At 36.6% G+C, this 23455-nt stretch overlaps 2 protein-coding genes across 2 annotated transcripts in view; one reads left to right on the top strand and one right to left on the bottom strand.

The window, feature by feature from the left end:
- LOC144850861 (uncharacterized) overlaps positions 1 to 23455 on the bottom strand; it is a 96489-nt gene that overhangs the window by 3412 nt on the left and 69622 nt on the right. The window lies entirely within an intron of this gene.
- Positions 98 to 7565, top strand: LOC144850498 (uncharacterized). Its single transcript, XM_078707779.1, has 6 exons — positions 98 to 309; positions 1954 to 2122; positions 2560 to 2783; positions 5851 to 6281; positions 6661 to 6828; positions 7080 to 7565. The coding sequence occupies exons 1-6, from the start codon at positions 167 to 169 to the stop codon at positions 7487 to 7489; spliced, it is 1545 nt and encodes a 514-aa protein (XP_078563905.1). The 5' UTR covers positions 98 to 166; the 3' UTR covers positions 7490 to 7565.

The raw sequence follows: 23455 nt of genomic DNA on the forward strand, positions 1-23455 counted from the left end.
GTTACCGGCGGCGCGGTACATGAGACGAGTGTGGTGATGGTGTTGTTAAAAATCACGGCACACTGCAAAATTCTTTTCTTTTAAAAACCGAATCTTCGCTCTTCCAGAAAATAATTAAATATACAATTACAATTAGTAAGAAGTGTAAAGCAATCACACTTCTACAATGAGTAACTTAGGACGAGAACAGCTCCAAACGATGGGGTTGAATGTAACCGCACAGCTGGACCCGACGATGGATGCGCGGACGGTGCACTCTGTCAACGTGAACAACAAGAAAGTTCGCGTTGAATATGGCCAACAAACCAGGTAAGATTCCAGCACATTATCTTTATTTTTCAGAATAAATACAAAAAATATACAGCCATTATCATTATCAATTAGGCTTATTGGGTATATTGCATTCCATAACTCCGAAGTTTTTTAGGACAAATGTATGAAAAATGTTTGCTTTCCTACTTTTTCTAAAAGTAAAGTACGAATAGATATATAGAATTCCAGCCCTATTGCTGGTTCTGCTGCTGTAAGTTTCCATTCCCTTTCCCCCTCAGGAAATAAAAAAAACATAATTAAACGCCGATTTGTGGCAATAATTATTTTCATTAATTTAAATTAAATGAAATTGAAATTAATTTCATCAACAGAACAGAATAAAAAACAAAATATCAATAATATAATATGACATTGAGAATGACAATTCATTTGTTTTATATATATATTCATTCATTCATCAATGGAAAATTATTTTCATTTATTGTCATTTTCATATAAAATATAGGCCTACATAGAAATTATGTTTATAATTGTATTATTTTTATAAAATAAAAGGAACTAAACCGACATAGATGCATTCCTACATATACTGGCTACTGCGAACTGACTGGCAGTGTGAATCCATAATATGAAATACACACAGCTTGATGAGACATCATCATAATGACGATACATCAACTCTGTTTGTTATTACATAAGAACCCATTCAGAAATCAATAAAATAATTAGGTCCAAGAAATTGAATTTACCGACATTAGTATTAATCTTGTATATGTTTTCATTGGAAATGAGTCGCATAAGTCCTGATACATTTACAAACATAATTTGACGAAAGTACCTTTTCTCGATTCTTCGTCATAGAAGATGAGAGAAAATTAATCATAAAGCCAGAAGGTCAAACAAATTACACAGTGGAATGAGTGTATAAACTGTAGTACGTTGACAAGATAATTATGTTAATATTTGATGCGAATGATGATTTTTAAAGCTCAGGTACAGGCATGAAGTTTAAATAAAATATTTGGTTAATTGTACATAAATCAAATAATGTGTAACATAAATCATGATGAAACAATATGAATTTTCCTTAAAATGGTCAAATAAAAACTGCTATAAAAAACAGACAGACATTTTTTTTAGTAGCTAGGTAGTTTAACCTAATGTAATAGCATGTCTGGTGACTCCCTAGAAAGTGAAAAAAGATGGTGGGTATACGGTGGATAATGTTTGCTATAACACGAACATAAACAACTGAAGTTGAATAAAAATACCAAAAACGTAAAATTCAAGTTGTATTACCTATATTTAGTCATTTTTTACCACACCGTTTTGTTTTCATTGTTTTTTAAAAATGCCTCTCTATTTTACAAGATGTGTGTACAAAAGAATACAGATTTTACAGTGTAATTTGAACTATCCCCCACCGATAAAAAGTGTTTATTTTCAACAAGATCGTGTAACACAAATAAAATCTAAAAAATGATGAAATATAGGGAAAATTATAGATCGATAATTATTAGAATGTATGATCAATGGAAATGTTTTGCCCGTACCTGGCCTTTAAAAGTAGTAAGTCTTCATGAGCCATCTCACATGGCCTACTGATTACTGATTACTAGGCCTAGTGGACCTACTTAAACTTCTAACACAAGTAATGTAATTAATTATTTTGGCCTTCAGGTTTATCAAAAACGCTCAGTATGTGAGCGAACATGCGTTTCGCCAGGAGGAGAAACAGTTAATTCGACAGATAGAACGTCTGCAAAGAGATAAAGAAAGCATTCATCACATAGCAGGTCATGGTAGCAGTCATTGCCACCACCCCGAGCAAGAGGAATCAAACAGAATGGTAAGAAGATCCTCTTATAATCTGTACATTTTATTACACAACAGGGATTTACTGTAATTTGAAGACTGATTTGTTACGGTATACGTTATGCTGACTCTCAGCACAGTACATTCTGAGAAACGCCTAAAGTTTATCGCAAGGAACGTCATTGCACAATGCATGATGTGAAGGGTTTGGGAGAGCAAACGTCACGATGACGCGTACGTATAAACAGACACTGTGACGTTTGCTCCTAAACCATTCCCATCATGCGTCGCGCAGCCTATGTGCGATTTAGGCCTATTGTTAACCGATCGCATTTTTGCACAAGATGAGGTAGTACAATTATCAAAACGACCTTTTCCTACAGAACTTTTGTGCGCGTAATTGAAAATTAGGTAGGCCCTACGCAAGTTAATGTAATTTACTGTACTCATTTACACTTATTTTTACAACAGCAAACGTACGCTGTACGCGACGATAACCACCACCCAATGTATGTTACTGTAACTGGACGAGCGAAGAAAGACCCTTCTAAAATCAGTGTACACGACGTACATACGACGCATGAACCCCATCATGATTCTAGCCACCACTCTGCTGTACATCAACCCGTAGGCTACGGGCATACCGTCAAAGAATGGGCGAAAGAGATGGGCATGGAACAAAAGGGTAAAAGGAGGTAAGGACCAACAGTCCACTACAAACCAATTATATTATCTTGTTTCGCATCTTTTTCCTTCAGTCCACTCCCATCGTATAACTAACAGCATCATCTTGATGATTGAGTTCGAATTGATTCCATCTCCAGCTCTCAGCTCTCTCCACATCGTCATATTGATTAAGTTGATTCCATCTCCACTTTCTCCACGTCATCTTCTTGATTAAGTTGATTCCATCTCCACTCTCTCCACATCGTCTTCTTGATTAAGTTGATTCCATCTCCACTCTCTCCAGATCATCCTCTTGATTGAGTTAATTCCATCTCCAGTCTCTCCACATCTTCTTCTTGATTAAGTTGATTCCATCTCCACTCTCTTCACATCGTCTTTTTGATTAAGTTGATTCCATCTCCAGTCTCTCCACATCTTCTTCTTGATTAAGTTGATTCCATCTGCACTCTCTCCACATCGTCTTCTTGATTAAGTTGATTCCTTCTCAACTCTCTCCACATCGTCCTCTTGATTGAGTTAATTCCATCTCCAGTCTCTCCACATCTTCTTCTTGATTAAGTTGATTCCTTCTCCACTCTCTCCACATCGTCTTCTTGATTAAGTTGATTCCATCACCACTCTCTCCACATCGTCTTCTTGTTTAAGTTGATTCCTTCTCCGCTCTCTTCACATCGTCTTCATGATTAAGTTGATTTCATCTCCACTATACACATCGTCTTCTTGATTAAGTTGATTCCATCTCCACTCTTTCTACATCGTCTTCATGATTAAGTTGATTCCATCTCCACTCTCTTCACATCGTCTTCATGATTAAGTTGATTCCATCTCCACTCTCTCCACATCGTCTTCTTGATTAAGTTGATTCCATCTCCACTCTCTCCACATCATCCTCTTGATTGAGTTAATTCCATCTCCACTCTCTCCACATCGTCTTCATGATTAAGTTGATTCCATCTCCACTCTCTCCACGTCGTCTTCTTGATTAAGTTAATTCCATCTCCACTCTCTCCACATCGTCTTCTTGATTAAGTTGATTCCATCTCCACTCTTTCTACATCGTCTTCTTGATTAAGTTGATTCCATCTCCACTCTCTTCACATCGTCTTCATAATTAAGTTGATTCCATCTCCACTCTCTCCACATCGTCTTCATGATTAAGTTGATTACATCTCCACTCTCTACACATCATCGTCTTCTTGATTGAGTTATTTCCATCTCCACTCTCTTCACATCGTCTTCATGATTAAGTTGATTCCATCTCCACTCTCTACACGTCATCGTCTTCTTGATTAAGTTGATTCCATCTCCACTCTCTCCATATCGTCTTCTTGATTAAGTTGATTCCATCTCCACTCTCTCCACATCTTCTTCTTCTTGATTGAGTTGATTCCATCTCCACTCTCTCCACATCGTCTTCTTGATTAAGTTGATTCCATCTCCACTCTCTCCACATCGTCTTCTTGATTAAGTTGATTCCTTCTCCACTCTCTCCACATCGTCTTCTTGATTAAGTTGATTCCATCACCACTCTCTCCATATCTTCTTCTTGATTAAGTTGATTCCTTCTCCATTCTCCACATCGTCTTCATGATTAAGTTGATTCCATCTCCAGTCTTTTCACATCTTCTTCTTGATTAAGTTGATTCCATCTCCACTCTCTTCACATCTTCATCTTATTTAAGTTGATTCCATCTCCACTCTCTCCACGTCGTCTTCTTGATTAAGTTGATTCCATCACCACTCTCTACACATCATCGTCTTCCTGATTGAGTTGATTCCATCTCCACTCTCTTCACATCGTCTTCTTGATTGAGTTGATTCCATCTCCACTCTCTCCACGTCGTCTTCTTGATTAAATTGATTCCATCTCCACTCTTTCCATATCGTCTTCTTGATTAAGTTGATTCCATCTCCACTCTCTCCACATCGTCTTCTTGATTAAGTTGATTCCATCTCCACTCTCTCCACATCTTCTTCTTCTTGATTGAGTTGATTCCATCTCCACTCTCTTCACATCGTCTTCTTGATTAAGTTGATTCCATCTCCACTCTCTTCACATTTTCTTCTTGATTAAGTTGATTCCATCACCACTCTCTCCACATCGTCTTCTTGTTTAAGTTGATTCCATCTCCACTCTCTCCATATTTTTTTTTTTCATTTCATTTATTTCACTATCATCATCGCAGCCTTAGCTGAATTACAAAGATATTTACATTTTCTCAATATTAAAATTTGTATAAAAGTATAAAACCAATGATAATTATATATAAAAAAGGAGGCAATTTACACAAGAAATACAATACAGGAACATTCAACAAGTTTAGCATTAAAATATTAAAATAGAAAAAAAAACACCAAAAAGGACCAATAAGAATTGCATAGCTGTACTGGGTGATATATAATGATTATTCATTTAGAAGCGAGATAAGGTATGGTATTGCACTTTTTCTATATCTTTCAACTCTGCATTTGGGTTGTTGATATCGTCTTCTTGATTAAGTTGATTCCATCTCCACTCTCTCCACATCTTCTTCTTGATTAAGTTGATTCTATCTCCACTCTCTCTCCACATCGTCTTCATGATTAGGTTGATTACATCTCCACTCTCTCCACATCGTCTTCTTGATTAAGTTGATTCTATCTCCACTCTCTCCACATCGTCTTCTTGATTAAGTTGATTTCATCACCACTCTCTCCACGTCGTCTTCTTGATTAAGTTGATTCTATCTCCACTCTCTCCATATCGTCTTCTTGATTAAGTTGATTCCATCTCCACTCTCTCCACATCTTCTTCTTCTTGATTGAGTTGATTCCATCTCCACTCTCTCCACATCGTCTTCTTGATTAAGTTGATTCCATCTCCACTCTCTCCACATCGTCTTCATGATTAAGTTGATTCCATCTCCACTTTCTCCACATCGTCTTCTTGATTATGTTGATTCCATCTCCCAATCGTCTTCAACATTTACTTCCCTTCCATCTTTATACGATATATCCTTCCTCTCTCTAATTATGTATTATCATTCTCAGTTTTTGTTTATTATTATATAATTATTTTGTTTTGCTATCCTGCAGTAGCTTTCATTCCAGGAACGTAGCGACGGACCGCCGGCCATCTCATTCGTACATGGGAGCACACAGAGATTCTTCCACACACCTATACAGTCACCACAGTAGACATAACAGCTACCTCCGCCAAGACGCTTCAAGCCACCAAGTCACACATCAACACCAGGCTAGGAAATCGTCTATCTCAAATATATCGAAACAAAATCGTCGGCCGTCTGACCAATCAGTGACGGAATCAACAAATATGAATGAGCAACGTCGACGCTCGTCTGTCAGAGGCTTTCAAATGGGTACCAAAACGGCTACCAGAGCAGACTACAAACCAGAGACTGCCGGCACTGGACATCCAAAAATGAAGAGTGAGCCGTTGTTGTCAGCAGATAAACATGGAAAAACGGATAAAGGAAAAAATCGACGGAATGTCCAAGACCAAAGCAGTATGTTCTTTGTTTCTTATTATTATTATATTATAACTAAGTGGGTAATGTTTAAGAACTTTTGTCAGGGATTAAGAAGGGAGCTGTAGCTTGGTGGTTAACGTGCTTGCCTTCCAATCCCAAGGTTCAGGGTTGTAACTCACGGCTCTTTCAACTCAACTCTAACGTAGCGGTACCGAATACCAACGTAATATGGCCTACATTTGAGAATGCATAATAGAGCCATAGATCGTTGGTGTGTTTCGCACCGCAATTTATCTCCCTACGGTTGTTATTATGAAGCAACAATCGTTTTAAAATGGTCTGTGCACAGTAATTATAACAATAAACGTTTGTTAATACACCCCAATTTGTATTCACAATGTCAGTTTCTTTACAGAATCACCGACAAAGTCAACAGCAGAGCAGAATGATCGCTTAAGTAAAAGTTTGCACCACGTCAAAACAAAACAAGGTTCAAGAGACGATGACACCAACGAACCGCATCATCCACCGGTTGAGGGTGCCAGGCACAGGCGTGGGAGCATCATGCCATCCACAACTGATGGTATTACTATTAGCCTTATCATTACATTTTTACGTCAAAAAAAAGGGGAAAAAAAATACTGTAACCTAACCTCCTGTACCGCCCTCTATACTTAGACACAGACTAAACTTTTATTTTTTCTATACAGTGACTCGTGCAAACGTTACGCAAAAATATTAGCCCTTGAATTTTACTCGAAAATACACGTGTAGTAAAGCATTTTGTTACAGTTAAATAAAAAAACTGACAATTTTATTACTGCATATTCATAGGTAGAAATAAATCAAAGTTACACCACCAACAAGGCACGATGCCCAGCTCTGGTCACCATTTACAGCTCTCTCACGACACACTCGAAGAAATTCACTCAATGATAGAAAGAGGCCAAGGCCTTCCTTCTTCTCTGGGAACGCTAAGCCGAAAACAACAACAGCGTCTTCTAGCCCTGCAGATGCAGTCGCAACCAACCCACCACTCAGAACCGACGGACTTCAACGCGTTTGAGACGCTACAGAGTAGATATCTCAGGCTGTCCGATTCAAATGTTAAAACGCTGATTGAAATCTGCAATGATGAAGGCATCGAAGTTGGTATACACCCGCATATGGATATAGAAGATGTTGGAAAGATTGTATTTGCTGACGAAGAAGACAAGCCTCAAGAAGAAAACGATAAAGAATAATAATACAATTAAAAAGGTTTAAATTTTCATGTTTATGTTATCAATATTAAACGTTATCAATAATAAACGTTATGAATTAACATTAAAACATTGCAGTCAGTGAATACCGATATTGAGTTTATAACGTTTACGCACCTCTCACGACGACTTCATTACACGGCGTCACAAACAAATACCATTACCCTTAGTACACACGTACGAGCTTACACTTATCTATCACCTAAATAAACGTAATTCATCACGCCTTTTAAGCTTGGTTCCCACTAGAACGTAACGCAAGGACGTAAACGCAACACAAGCGTGTTGACCAATGACAAGCTACAGTTCGAATAAATCATCGTGATTGGTCAACTAACTTACGTTGCGTTACGTCCTTTTGCTGCGTCTCTAGTGGGAACCAAGCTTAAGCCTTTGACGTAATAACGTTTGAGCAATCGCTTTATTCATACAAGTACATAATAATAAGGTCTTCGCAAGTCAGAAAGTCAACATTTTGAGTTGACCTTATTAATAAAATGAGAATCATCAACGTCTCTTTATTTCAGTCAGTTTCAACGAGCTTCCTTTCCATAGACAAAGTAGGCTAGCCTGTTGATTGACAACGTCTTGTCAGATTCGTCAACCTGGACTCGATCCAGGTACCTACGTCATACCGATTATTACGGTATTATTGCACCCACTTATGAGCCTACTACGATACCTTTTGGTTAAGATTTTTTTTTTGTTTTATTCATGGATTATACATTTATTGAATAAGGATATTTATTCATAGTACGATAGTTGTCTTTGTTGACAGCTCTTGTTTCTCCTTAGTGCTTTTTTATGTATCACCTGACTGAATATAAATTAAATAAAAACTACAGTACTAGTGTATTTATAATACCCAGTAATGTTTGACAATAATATTGTCACGTACGCCCTCTATATCAATCAAACCAATTCAAAAGTTCAGACAAAGACACTTGAAGAAAAGTACTTAACATTGAATTAACATTTGTTTAAATCTGTCTTTCCGAATGATTCAGGTACGGAATTGCTGACGCAACCTACGCAACGAAAGAAAATTTCCTTACAATAATTGTGTTTGCCCTCGCGCCTGAGTGAAATCAAACAGCAGCACTGTTGCGTTGTCGGTTCCTACTTGTGATTACGCAATACGGCACTTTGCGTCAATACGCCGCTGCGTTGCGTTCTAGTGGGAACCACGCTTAAGAGTTGATTCAAAACTTGTGGCCGGTAAAAGAACATAATTCAAAATATCAGTTGCTGGCATGGCACTAGTTACCACGGAAAGACAGAAGTAAGGATTATGTTGAGTTTGGGTTGTTTGGGTTGGGTTGTTTGAGTTTGGGGAAATTCTTAAAATAGCCGTGAATACTTTCTGCTTCATCTGCTGGTATGCAGTGGCGTAACGCACAAGGCAAATGCCCCTACTTTAGCACTCTTAAAGGGCCCTGCTATCATTGTGAAAAGCAGGAGGCTGGAGTGGTACGGACACGTGTCAAGATCCAGTGGGCTGGCCAAGACCATCCTACAGGGTACCGTACCAGGAGGGAGAAGGAGAGGCAGACAGAGAAAGAGGTGGGAAGACAACATCAAGAATGGACAGGTTTGACCATTGGTGACTCACAACGAGCTATAGAGGACAGAGATTGATGGAGGAGGATTGTCCAAAAGTCAGCAGTGGTGTCTCAACAACCCTATCAGGGATTAGGAGACTGAACTGAAAGGGCCCTCCAACGCTGGTAGTTGCATTGGACTGCTGACATGCTTTGGGGCCCCTTATTGAGCTCTGGGGGCCCCTGGGTTTAGCCAATGAGCGCTCATAGCCGTTACGCCACTGCTGCTATGTGACGGTATAACCAGGGAAGAATTAAATTACAATAACTCTTCCCTGGTATAACTGTTCATCGTGTTTTTAAGTTTTGACAGGCGTCACTCATCTTATAATCAATGTAACAGCTTATAAACAATCCAATTCTCCGCACATCATATCCGATTGATACCCCACACTTATTTTTACACGTTCCAAACGTACATCTTCTTTTCGGTACGTTAAGCATGATGGGATTGCATGTTTTCCGGTTGAGGACATCAAAGAGGTCAAGCGTCAGGCGCCACACATTGGAGTTTAGTAAATATTGTTCTTGGAAGATGGAGCGAAAATGTTATCTATGGAAGAATGGTCTGTATTAATAACTTCCTGTTAATCAGTGATTTTCCCTGTCAACTTTTTCGAGCGGAAATGTATTAATTTCGCTCGAGTTGGCCGTGACAGTTATTTCAAGGTTACTAAATCAAAGATGGTAATCTCGCCCCACCTCTGTACTGCCTGGTTATAGAAAATAACTATAGGATAAGCCTTTGCTCTTTTGTATTTAACATAATTGCAGACAATGAGTATTGTATCTACTAAACATATCAGTACACATAGCATTGGTTTAGAAGTGTTTTCTTTTGATTATGTTGACAACTGAACATTCATTTAGAGTGTGTGTGAGCGGTAAGTCTCAAAGGTGTTTTGACAATCTAAGCTAACTGCGAACCTAAAACAACATTGCGATTTATATAGAAAAATAAACAAATATCATTTCCACATTTTTGCGTTGAATATTCAATAATCCTATCATACGGTACGATACGGTATCCAAATATAAATTAATCGTAAAGTGAATGTGATACAATATACACATGTAGATTTAGGTCGTGTTCGACAAGGGTCATCCCCTATAATAAATACAAGTGCAATAAAATAAAGAGAGAAAAAACTGGTGAGCGTGTCTATACCATTCACCATCGCCATTCCCGGTTATCCCCACTTTTGACCATTTTGGCGTTCCATATTATATCCATCACATTTAAATACAAGTGCAAGAAAATAAAGAGAGAACAAATTGAGGAACGTGTCTATACCATTCACCATCGCCATTCCCGGTTATCCCCACTTTTGACCATATTGGCGTTCCATATTATATCCATAACATTTTTGTAAACGTTTACATTATGCTTTAAAACAGGCGTAATTTATACGTAAATTTAATATTGGTATCTTCATTATGCTTGGATGCAAAATTCCATAATAGTATTTACATAGTTAGAAGTAAACACTGCTTACGGTCGATAAAACCGAACAAGAAAACAGAAAAATAACAGAACTTGTTGTTTAAAGCAAGTCAATACGTCAAGGCAATTGATTAAACATGACGATCCTATCTGGCAGAAAGACGTTACAATTTCATTACAATACATTTAAGTCAAGTGTACGTGGGCGGGATAGTGATAAACGCTTTTGCGTGGGGGGACGACATTGTCATGATATGGGTGATTATTAAACACATTTTACGCAATTAAATCCAAGATTGATACGTATTAAAGGGGTATTCCAGGATATGCCTTATTTCTATAGTATAAAATCATTGACAACTTAACTAAAAAACGAATAGGTCTATACGGAGTCGCTCATGATCGGTATAGGGCCTCCGGGGGCACGAACATGGTTCCTTCTTTTGGTGGTCACATTTATGTGCGCTTAACGACACATGGTAAAACCAAATATGTACATTAAAGTGATGTTAGAAAGAAAATACAGACTGAGAGAGAAATTGATTGAACATTTTAATTTTTTTTAAATACTGATTTTTATTCATTACAATTTGATTAATTTGATTTTTTTTAAAAATAAGATAAAGGAAAAACAAACAAATCACACTTTCAATAATTGTATGTCTTTTAATAAAGTTCACTCTTGGCGATTGATTTAGGCCTATTGATTGTTTTTGGGTTTTTTTTAAATCATAAAACATTAACAATTTTAAACCCGGAGTCTCCCTTTAAGATACATAACTAGGGCAATGTTTGAATATGTGCGTATCTTGAAACAAATAGTACGTACATAAAAATTCCGATAATGTATTAATATAAGTATATATTTCTGTTGTATTAAAATGTAATTGAAATGAATTTTGTTGACCTTATGACACGGGAAACCTGTCAAAATATAATGCATTTTACACCTTTGGGCGAAAACCCTACAAGCTCTTCGTTTTCACATCCACTTTGATTGGATCATATTTTATCGATATTGGCGACACCAACACACTAGGCGACACATCTTTATCATTCTGTATTTATTTTTTTCATATCATGACAATGGATCAAATTAAAACCCGGTAATACCGATTCAGAAAACCATTTCCGATGTATTTTATATTTCTGAGTCGCTGGATATTGTTTATATTGATTCGGAAACAAGAATTATACCATAATATACCACACGGAGCGCGCCTAAACTAACAAAGCGCGCGCATCAATTTTGATCAGGTAATCGCCTGCGATTCAAAGATGTATCTCAATAAATTAAATGTATTTATTCTGATTGATTTGGTATTAGTTTTAATGATATAGATTTATAATGTTAAAAAATGAATACATTAACCCTCCCATTTGAAGCCCAACATCAAATCAGTCAATAGATAATTGTCAACCAAGTCAGATGGTTTAATAAATTATTAATTATTATCTCATCGTAATGAGAGGAGGGGTGTAAACATTTAGTTATTAAAATGACAATGTAAAATTCAGTATTACAATACAACTTTGCCGTTCACTGTTGTTATAGAGGAGACGCACGCACCCTTGCGGTTAAAGCTCTATCTACACTATCAAACTATTTTGACAAAAAAAGTGTGATTTTCTCAAATATGGTAGTGATATGACATCATCATGTCCATATATGGGCACATCAAAGTTTGATAGTGTAGACAGGGCTTTACTCTGCTAATTTTGAAGAAACTGATGATGAAGATTATCGACAATGCACGACTAAAACGGATAGAATGTAAAAAATAAAAATTCACACTCGACATTTGGAGCCGTAAAATTATAACTTGAATATGTATCTATAAATAACATTCGAAAATTAAATAATCAAGACACTCGTTCACAAAAACTTCAAATCTTATGAGAGATGTCACAATTCATTTTCTATCTCAATTTTATTGACACACAAAGAGGGTATGACGTAAACCTCGATATACGCGCTCTGAGACGCGAAAACAAGTTTTAATTATTTTATTGACGTAATCAGTGATAATCAAAAGGCGAGAAACGTATCTTTCGGCGTTTTAAACGAACTGGTGCTTTGCCGAAGACGTATTTGTCATTACCTTAAACAATCTACTAAAAATAGACACAAAATAAACGTTAGATAATCGAGAACATCACGGGAAATGTCAGATACGAGAATGTTTTAATGCTCTGTAAATTCGCTGAAAAGAGCGCGCAATTATCACCCGCCCACACATCGTCTGCTGTCGGATTTTACCGCCTGCTATTGGGATCCCGTCGATGACTGGTAAGAAACTCAATACGAGTCGATTTCCTCTTCAATCTAAAAGATTACGTTGTGTGCAATAACCAAAATGTAACATTTAAAATATATAAGCTATAGAAAACACGTTTGTAGTGGCGTGCAACGCGACTCTACAGCTCACTATGTCGGTCGGATGGTCTGTCGGTCGGTTTGGTCGGTAAACACCAACTCAAATTTTAGCACGAGACTGCAGCCATATATGCATGGCCTTGTTAACATTACAAAACACATTATAAATAAACTAAAATTTAAAAAAGAAATCAATACAAAAATTAATTATTTATTAAGTTAAAAACCTATCAAGGATTAGGATGAAACTTTATCGTATCACAAACAAAGTAGAAGTGAACAACTAGACAACCAATTATTATCACAAGTTTAGATCTATTTCCGTTTATTCGGTTAATTCAATTTTAACGGACTGTCGGACAACACATTGTTTTGAGCTCTGTCTATACTAACAAACTAGTTCGACAAAAAAAAAGTGTGATGTACCAAAATATGGTAGTGCTATGACATCATCAAATCCATATATGGGCACATCACATATTTTTTTTGTCACATCAAGTTTTGTAAGTGTAGACAGAGCTTTATGCTATGAAAAAAGGTACACCTAAGAAACCAGTCCTCGCATCTCCTCGCATCTCCTCGAACTCTCCGATCCTCGTCGATTATTGCACGCAGCACTTTTCGCGCCGCTCCTATAGGCAGTTATATTCAAGAGGATAGAAAGCATTAGGAAACAGTTACCATGTGGTAGCTTATAATTTACTGCGGCTGAAAAATGGGTATTTGGAAACTCGGACTGGGCACGCGCACACCCCAAAGAACGTCTGGGGTAAAAAAGTCTATGAAAACATTTGCTGATAAATGTTGAGATGCATGTAGACGGTAATTATCGGCGGCGTTTTTTGTAAGAAATATTTTTTGTTTAAGCTTGGTTCCCACTAGCAACGTAACGTAACGCAACCTACGCAACGTAAGAAGATGCCCTTCCGATAATTGTGTTTTCCCCCGCCCGTGAAATCAAATCTGCATGTTTGCAGCACTGTTGCGTCGTCGGTTCCCACTTGTGATTACGCAATACAGCACTTGGCGTCAAAACGTCGCTAGTGGGAACCACGCTTAAAGCTTGGTTCCCACTAGCGACGAAACGTAACGCAACCTACGCAACGTAAGAAGATGCCCTTCCAATCATTGTGTTTGCCCCGCCTGCGTGAAATCAAATCTGCATGTTTGCAGCACTGTTACGTCGTCGGTTCCCACTTGTGATTACGCAATACAGCACTTGGCGTCAAAACGTCGCTAGTGGGAACCACGCTTAAAGCTTGGTTCCCACTAGCGACGAAACGTAACGCAACCTACGCAACGTAAGAAGATGCCCTTCCAATCATTGTGTTTGCCCCGCCTGCGTGAAATCAAATCTGCATGTTTGCAGCACTGTTACGTCGTCGGTTCCCACTTGTGATTACGCAATACAGCACTTGGCGTCAAAACGTCGCTAGTGGGAACCACGCTTAAAGCTTGGTTCCCACTAGCGACGAAACGTAACGCAACCTACGCAACGTAAGAAGATGCCCTTCCAATCATTGTGTTTGCCCCGCCTGCGTGAAATCAAATCTGCATGTTTGCAGCACTGTTACGTCGTCGGTTCCCACTTTACGCAAGGTGTTGTATTACGCAATACAACACCTTGCGTCGATACGTCGCTGCGTTACGTTGCGTCGCTAGTGGGAACCACGCTTAAAGCTTGGTTCCCACTAGCGACGCAACCTACGCAACGTAAGAAAATGCCCTTCCGATATTTGTGTTTTCCCCCGCCTGCGTGAAATCAAATCTGCATGTTTGCAGCACTGTTGCCTCGTCGGTTCCCACTTGTGATTACGCAATACAGCACCTTGCGTCGCTGCGCTACGTTGCGTTGCGTTCTAGTGGGAACCAAGCTTTAGTATGAGCATCGACGAGGAACTTTCAATATGCAACTTTCATATGCGCAAGTCACGCAGGTGTACCGGTACCGGTCTCCTTTGTCCCGAAGCTAGCAGACGATAATAACGAGCTTTGGTCACATGGGTAAACTATCAGGCAGCTTCAAATTGATTTCATTTATAATTTAGCCTCATTTTGTTCATTTAAACTACAGTACTTGGATTAACCTCAACACACCTACACTGTAAAAATAGTTAAATAGTTAAACATCTATTTTGTACCCACTTTTTTCACACATTTAGCCTTAAACATGTTTAGATATGAACATGTTTATGTTCTAAATACATTCTAAAAATGTAGTCTCCAACTCAACACATCAGTGACGAGTTTATTGTTAAACATGTGGAGCAACATAAAGACACGTTTAGGTTTTAAACGTGTTTAATTTGCCATGTGTGGCGCTTTTTTCTGATACAGTAAAATCATATGCACGCAACGATGAACACGTACCTAAACATGTTGACTGAACATAATAGTGACATGTTGACTGCTAAACGAGTGGAGGAAAACAACATGTAGCTATAAACACGTTTAGGTTTTAAACACGCTAAGCAACTATTTTTACAGTGTAAGGGTTTCTATATTTTTCATGCACAGACTATAATAATTCTGATTTTATGCAAAAGAAATAAAGTAGGTCTACGGTACACCTTTGAGTTGGTTGACAAAAACGTCTGAGAATATGGAACGGAAAAGAATATTCTTAGTTTTGACAAAATCGCCTTCTGATGAAAAAAGACAATAAAACAACCAAAACGGCCCGGCTAAATGTCGCAAATTGTAATGCACAAAAGATCGGACATCAAATTAAGCTCAGCCCTTCATTTCACCATTTTTAGTTCTTGACCAACCCCTATTTCAAAACCCTTGATCCGCCACTGACAATGATCGTTTTAATTAACTATCAATTACACAATATTTCACGGTGAACGATTTTCCAAAATGATATTCAAAGGAAAAATTAAAACCTATTCGATTAATTAAACCACAGTGATAATGACTAACAAAAAAAAACTCCAACAAATACATTTTTTGCACAAATTGAATCATCATCATTCTGTCATCAAATAATAATATTAATGTTTAATTTAATGCCTCTAACCACTAAACAATTAACAGAAAATGTAAAAATTACAACATTAATGATAAAACATGATGAAGAGCTGTCGGTTCCTCTCTGAGATAGAGACCCAGCTAAGATAATCATACATAAACAAATAAAAAGAAATTTAATTTAATTTAATTACTGCGATTTTGGTTACGTTACAGCTTTTTTGTCAATACTAAACTTAATCAGCTATGGGGAGTCATTGTCGTCCAAGGTTATGTCCTCTTAACCAAGCAAATGTAACAGTTCAATCAATGTAGCCAGGCTAGGAAACTTTCCGGGATCACGGCGATGAAAGAGGGGGAGATGTGTGAGCTCGATTGTCAGGACTCAGGCCAGCTGACGGTGTTTCCGATCCGACGGCAATAACCGTTACCACCACGTCGCAAATCGAACGCTAGGCTGAATTTCCTTATTATTTTATGCATTGGAATAAAGGAAGGAACAATTATACACGACACCTGCCTGTCCGATGTACCACCGTCGCGTGAGACCATTGACTAATTTAAATTAATAAGAGCTTAACTCTTATTAGAGAAAAAGAACGTGTGTCTCACGTGCACGCGCGTATGTACACATCATGGTGATGGGGTGGGGGAGAATTATAAATTTAAAAAGGATATGGAACAAATTAAACCTAAAGGTTGTAGGGTATAGTAAGAAACACGCAAGTAACAATTGACAAAAAATAGCCACTGGTCTAGGCTTTAAAAAAAAAAGAATTCAACATCTGTAGCGCACCATAGCAGCCTAAATGACAAATTAATAACTAAGATTTTTGACAAGTTCAGTTAATAGTCGTGAATCTTAAAACTGTTTTTAAGCGGAAAGAATCGTTTCCGATTTTTATATGTAACATTCTGAGGGATTTTTATGTGTGGGCAGACTGTTTTCACTCTCCGAATCCATTCTCTCGTCATTCTTTCGTCACTTGTAATAACCACGGCTTTTTCCTTTCAACTTCACGTCAACATTTATACTCTCTGATTAATGCAAAACAACATTCCTATACAGTGTAAACCGTAAATCTTAAATTCAAACGAACAGAATAAAAAAAACATGCAGAAAATCACTGTTTGGGTCAACAATAGGCCTCGTTTCGATCTGAGGGGTGAAGAATTGGCACTCAAGGGTAACTGTTGAGGGTCATTTATTCGTACGCGTTTTAATAGAGGGGAAGAGTTTAGCACTCTTGGCCTATTTTAAAACGGTTGTAAAGTAAACATCATTTTTTTCCATATTATAAACCTGTTATTAATATCCTATTAAAATAATTGTTTTAAAGTAATACAAATTGGGGTCGTTGCGTGCGACCCTTTATATTAATGAATGGGAATAACAACTTTGTGAAAGAAACTTTCGCATAAGGTATATAAGTATAACCCTGATTAAGTATTTCCATGATAGCAGTATTTAACAGCAAATTGTCCCCTTAACTTAACTAAAAAGCTCTGTCTACACTATCAAACTTTATGTGACAACAAATGTGATGTGCCCATATGGACATGAAGATGTCATATTACTGCCATATTTAAGCAGTTCACTACCATATTTGGGCACATCAAACTTTATGTGTTAAACTAGTTTGATAGTGTAGACAGAGCTTAAGTTATAATACTGCTATTTACTCCTGTATGGTGTGTTTTTATTTCTAAAGCTCTGTCTACACTATCAAACTTTATGTGACAAAAAATGTGATGTTGTTATTATATGGACATGAAGATGTCATATCACTGCCATATTTAAGCATATCACTGCCACATTTGGGCACATCACACGAGTTTGATAGTGTAGACAGGGCTTAAGAGTGTCCCAAAATGATAGATTCTAATGTAATAACATTCAAATTTAGACATTCCTGAAGAGGTTATTAATTACAACTTTTGATTAATTAAAGATGTTTTATAACAAACCTCTAAAAACCTCGGAGCGCACTGGGACGCCTCTATTAAACCATAGGGTATTAGAATTAAACCATAGGTAACGTTATTAAACCATATAGAAACACTTGATTCAATTTAACTTTGACCTTGTTCAGAACATTATTAATCTAGTGAACGTGTCTGGATCTATTCGCAGTATTTGGGAAGAAAACATGTAGGTGGTCCATAATACCAGGGAAGAACGAATAATATCATTTTCCCCGGAGGTCATCGACACTACTAAAGACATTTGTACGCGCTATTACGCGCGCGTATGCGTACCAAAACGTGTAATGCGCGGCTATCAATGTTTATACGCGCACAATTTGTTTAATCGACTCCTTATGATTGGGTTTCATGTAAGGTTTATTTTAGTTCACGAATCCGTATGTAACAAATAATCAGTTTTGTAAATCATCGAATATGACATTAATTATAATGATGTATCGACGCGCGCTCTTATTGCCGATACGAGTGCCATACTTTTGGACAAGTGACGCGTATATTCTCAATCAATTATGACATGCGCAGTTGGTTCCTCGGTAGGAGACGCCAAGTAAATTGTTAGGTGTTTAAATAACTGCACGGGATTGTTTGAGCTGGTAACATTTACGCTGATAAACTTTAATCAAATCAAGTGTTTTACTTTGTTGTATCCGTTTTGTAATGAGTTTAAGATCTTGTAAGTTGATCACGACCTTTATTTAGTCGTCGCGCTTCTGTTGTTTAATTTTTATATTAACTGGAGAATGACAAACGTATTTAATATCAGTTTGGAACATAATAGACCTAGTCAAGGTTTAGTTCTAAAGCTCTGTTTACACTATCAAACTTTATGTGACTTTATAAAGACATGATGTCATATCACTACCATATTTGGGTATATCACTATGTTTGGGCACATCACACTTTTTTGGTCGAATTAGTTTGATAGTGTAGACAGAGCGTCAAAGATTTTTCTTTTAGTTCGATCAAACGGTGTCCCAACATTAAAATCGAAAGATTTGGTTATGTTCCTTATTCTTTTATTTTCCAGAAAAAAAAACATACATTGAAAAACAGTTTCAACTGTACTTCAAGTGTTCAAATCACAATTTTTTAATACTCTACATTTGGTATACAGAACAATTACTTAATTAAAAAGGAGATAGTCAACCTTACTGTAACATATTGTGAATCTATGGGCCCGTGGCCTAAAGATAAAATAAAGGCAGGCCATTGCCTAGAATGAAAAATAGAACAATTACAAATCACAAAAAAAAAATACAATAAAAAAGACAGGGAAGAATTTAGAGAAACCAAACATACGTAAATGCATGACACACAACAGGAACAAAATAAACGCGGAGTGGAAAAAATTAGTTTGTACGGGCATCATGTGTCTGCATTTTGTGTGGACAAGAACTCATGGTTTTATTTATTTATTTATTTTAGTTTGTAGCAATTAATTAATGGATGCGATGGATTAGCTATTACGTAACCTTGAAACAATTTAAATATCTTTATTAATGGCAACCTTTAAAAACTTAATAGCTGTAAAAATTTAGAACAAAGAGAGTGTCTTGACACAGTAGTTAATCATTAGAATCATCACACAATGTACTAATTAAACTAATCTATATTAATGACGAATATGAGTAACATCGTAGCTATAAAACTGTTGGGATTCTTATGGGTAATAGCTTCAACAGATAAAGTTTAAAGGTATTGTCCCCATGAAAAAAATAATTATTGAAAATTTGTTTGTTGAATATGTCATTTTAATGTCACATAATAGCTTTCCGCTTTAACCAAAAATTGGATTGTAAAAAAATGTATTTACCTGAAAAATCTGTAAATTAAAGCAAAAAATAGTCAAATTGGCTGCCAGCCAATGGATTTTTGGTTGAATTTGACCATTTATGTCATTTTATAATAAGTGAAAATAGAAGTGACTAACTTGACTAGAACTACAAAATAACCTATTAAAAGTCTGTTTTAATTAATCTTCATTTTTCATGTTTTTGTGGGACAACACATCTTTAAAGTTAGCATTATGTTAACCAATGTTTAAAATAAAGTATTGACTGAGAGAGCAGTTTAAAAGACAGCTGTTGCTTTTGACATGAATCTGAAAAGATAATTATGAGTCGAATTAAACTCAATTTTCTTTTTCTGTTGAACTTACCGCGGTGATTCTAAACAAATGGGCAATGACATTATATCTAAATATATAAATTTTGGAATAGAAATTTTCATCACAAAATTCAAGCGCGCGTACACAAAACTTACCGTGCCATTTTTATCAACGGTTGCCCGCGTACCATGGCGGCGTAAGGGATAGGGGGAGAGGGGCTACAGTCTGTAATATCTAATGTAATGAGCACTATTTGACGTCTCATACTCGAGTATACCAAGAGACTATGCTACCATACCATTAACGTGCTTGCCTTCCAATTCCAGGGTCCGGGGTTCAATCCTGACCTAGTGTGCCGGGGTTGTAACTCAAGACTCATTCAACTCCACTCCCTAAGCCTCAAATGATTAATAGTTTATCTATTGTGTAATTGGCGAGTTACTTGGATTGGATGTGTATGAAAAAAACAAATTACCTCCGTATTGGATATTTCTTAGCATTAACAATCAATAAACAGGCAATTACACAGTAAACATAGCATGTGTGATTTACGCATAAACATACCGTACACCCTTTAATGGCACATAACGTGTGAAACAAAAATATTTCTTTATTTTCGCCCGGTGGTGGATGAGGATATACAAACCTCCAAGTGTGAAACGCGCGTTTTATTTATTTTCACATGGGTAGATGAGTAAATATAAACTTGGATTATAATTGTACTATTGTTTTGTTGTCAAATTAAGTGTGCTACCAGTTACGCTGAAACTATACAAGACCAATTAAACAAGCAAACACGCACCCCCACACGTCCGTCTATGTACGTCACCGCACTATCATTTGGCTACGTCACTCATTTGGCTACGTTACGCAACAAAATTTGACGCGATACGCGTTCAAACGCTTACTAGTACGGCTTTTGTACACGCGTCACAACTCAAAATTTAAATATAAATATTTCAAAAGTGATTCATAACTGTTCGACACCTGAAATAATTAAGTGTTTAATTGGATATTTATAATCACATGACGCTGATGATGTGACCGGGAGGTCAGTTAAACACCGGACGATGGAGAAAACGCTTAACCACTACCGGTGAAGTTTGGCGCCTAAACCACACGCAGACGACATGTCACACTCAATAATCAACAGCCATGGATATAGATGACATGACGAATAATTTTATCAAATGGAAGATTAATTTAAGCACCAATAAAAGTGATAATAAGGAAGTTTTTCATTAAGATTAAAAAATATATCATAAGCGTTTAAGGCTATAAATTTATCTTTCACCAAATGTATATAATTCATCACTTTAACACACAGCGAATGCATTTTGTATTCCTCGATCGAAAAATGATGAATGGAAATATGGGTATATTAGGTGAAATTAACTTCAAATATTAGTAGTGAGATACTTTGAATATTTTTACAACAAAACACCATATCATTGAATTCAACAACATGTTAGTATCACACGTACTAATACACAATTCTAAGAAATCGAAATGTTTATAGCCTAAGCCTAATACAAGCGTTCAAAAGATTTAAACGAATTATTGCATTGACTTTGTCAATATAGTTACTATAGCGTTGGAACTACCATCGTGGCTTCTGGCGATGTGTACCACACAACATTATATTAACACGGTATTAAGATAATTTAAATTTAAGCTATGAAAATCGATGGAATTACATTTTTGTAAAATTTACTTAGTCAAAACCCTAATCTCCCCACCTGGAACCCTTCAAATAAGATTACATTTAATACTCATGGTTAGGCATGCATTTAGTGGAAATATTTGGCGTTTCTAATCAGGTTTTTGGCAAAACAATATTTGCTGTTACTGATGGTGGTTCCCCCTCCCCATACAGGGTTAAGTAGTACGCAACGCAATGACGTAAGCGCAACTCAAGTAATTTGACCAATCACAAGCGATGGATTTATTCGAGTGTCGATTGCCATTGGCCAACGTTGCGTCACAGTGGCAACCAAGCTTTTTACTGGCTGTTTTACTTTGCTGTTTTGCTTATTTTTTATAATGCCCAAACATTTGTCCCCCTGAAAAAATAAGTAATTTTTTTTAATATGCCATTTTAATGTCACATAATATTTATTCACTTTGACAAAAAATTGGATCGAAAAAAAATATATATCTGAAAAAAAACACTGTAATTTAAAGCAAAAAATAGTCAAATTGGCTGCCAGCCAAAAGGTTTTTCTGATTGAATTTAACCATTTATTTTATCATTTTATAAGTGAAATCATTATTTTTTCGGATTTATTTTCTACGGAAGTGATTCACTTGGTTAAAACTACAAAATGGAATATTCAAAGTCTGATTTTTAATTAACTTCATTTTCCATGATTTTGGAGAACAAAACATCTTTAAACATTTTTTTTCTGTGCCTCTTTATTTCAATTAATTTTATTTGACAATTTCGAACGAGGTTATGAAATGCAAATAGTGTAATTCTGTCACGATATTCTCGTTATATGATTATTACTATAGTGATAACAACGGTTCGTAAAACACAGCATTTCGCATTCCTGGTTTTCCAAGAAAGCTTTCTTTCTCAGCATTAGCCCAGTTTTTTTCGAACTTTTCATACTCGACTATTAAATACTTCAAACCTGCAAAAACAACATTGAACTGCATGGTTTTACATCAATCAAATCCATCAACTAAAGGTACATAATAATAGATTATGTAGTTTACGGATTCGAATGTTAGTATACTAACACTAAGACAAATAAAAACCATGTATCATAACAAATGACGTCACTACTTGCGTAAAACGGCATTTAAAAAAAATACCTTAATAAACTTTATCATCATGTACTCTATTTGCATTGATGTCATGGTTAATCAAATTGGGGATATGTAATGTTCAACGCTGAGCCTAAAAGCTCAAAACCGTGCCATATTTGGTCACCACACACCTAGAATATCATGATCCTTCTAATTCTTAGGATCGGACTAAACTTTTCAAAATCTTCACACCATATAAAAACGTTAAAGAGTCATTTAATGGCAGCTTTAAAGAGAATATATCGCGTAATTAGTAGTGGCACGACTTCTGCGTCTGACGTATGGCATGATGAGCGTGGGAAGATACGACGTGGGTGCGTTGGTTGTTAAAACGTCACGCAGACGACATCAAGTTTGTAGGTTCCTATTACAAATTAGTGGCATCAACGGCCAGATTTCTTCGAGTCGATCTACATATCTTCTTATACTATATTATTATTATAAAAACGAATTGGAAACATCCACCGAGAAGAATTGAACCCAGGGGGACAATGGATCGCGTCAAGTGGCCAGCAATCAATGATTTGCTATTTGCTGTCAATAACACAATGATTTTTCTAACAAATTTTTAACTTGCGCCAACAAAATATGAATTATATTACCCTTATTTCAAGCGATAAGCGTAAAGACGACAGGAAGTCCCCCT

The sequence above is a fragment of the Antedon bifida genome, chromosome 8 (assembly GCF_963402885.1).
Source record: "Antedon bifida chromosome 8, ecAntBifi1.1, whole genome shotgun sequence".
Lineage (NCBI taxonomy): Eukaryota > Metazoa > Echinodermata > Crinoidea > Comatulida > Antedonidae > Antedon > Antedon bifida.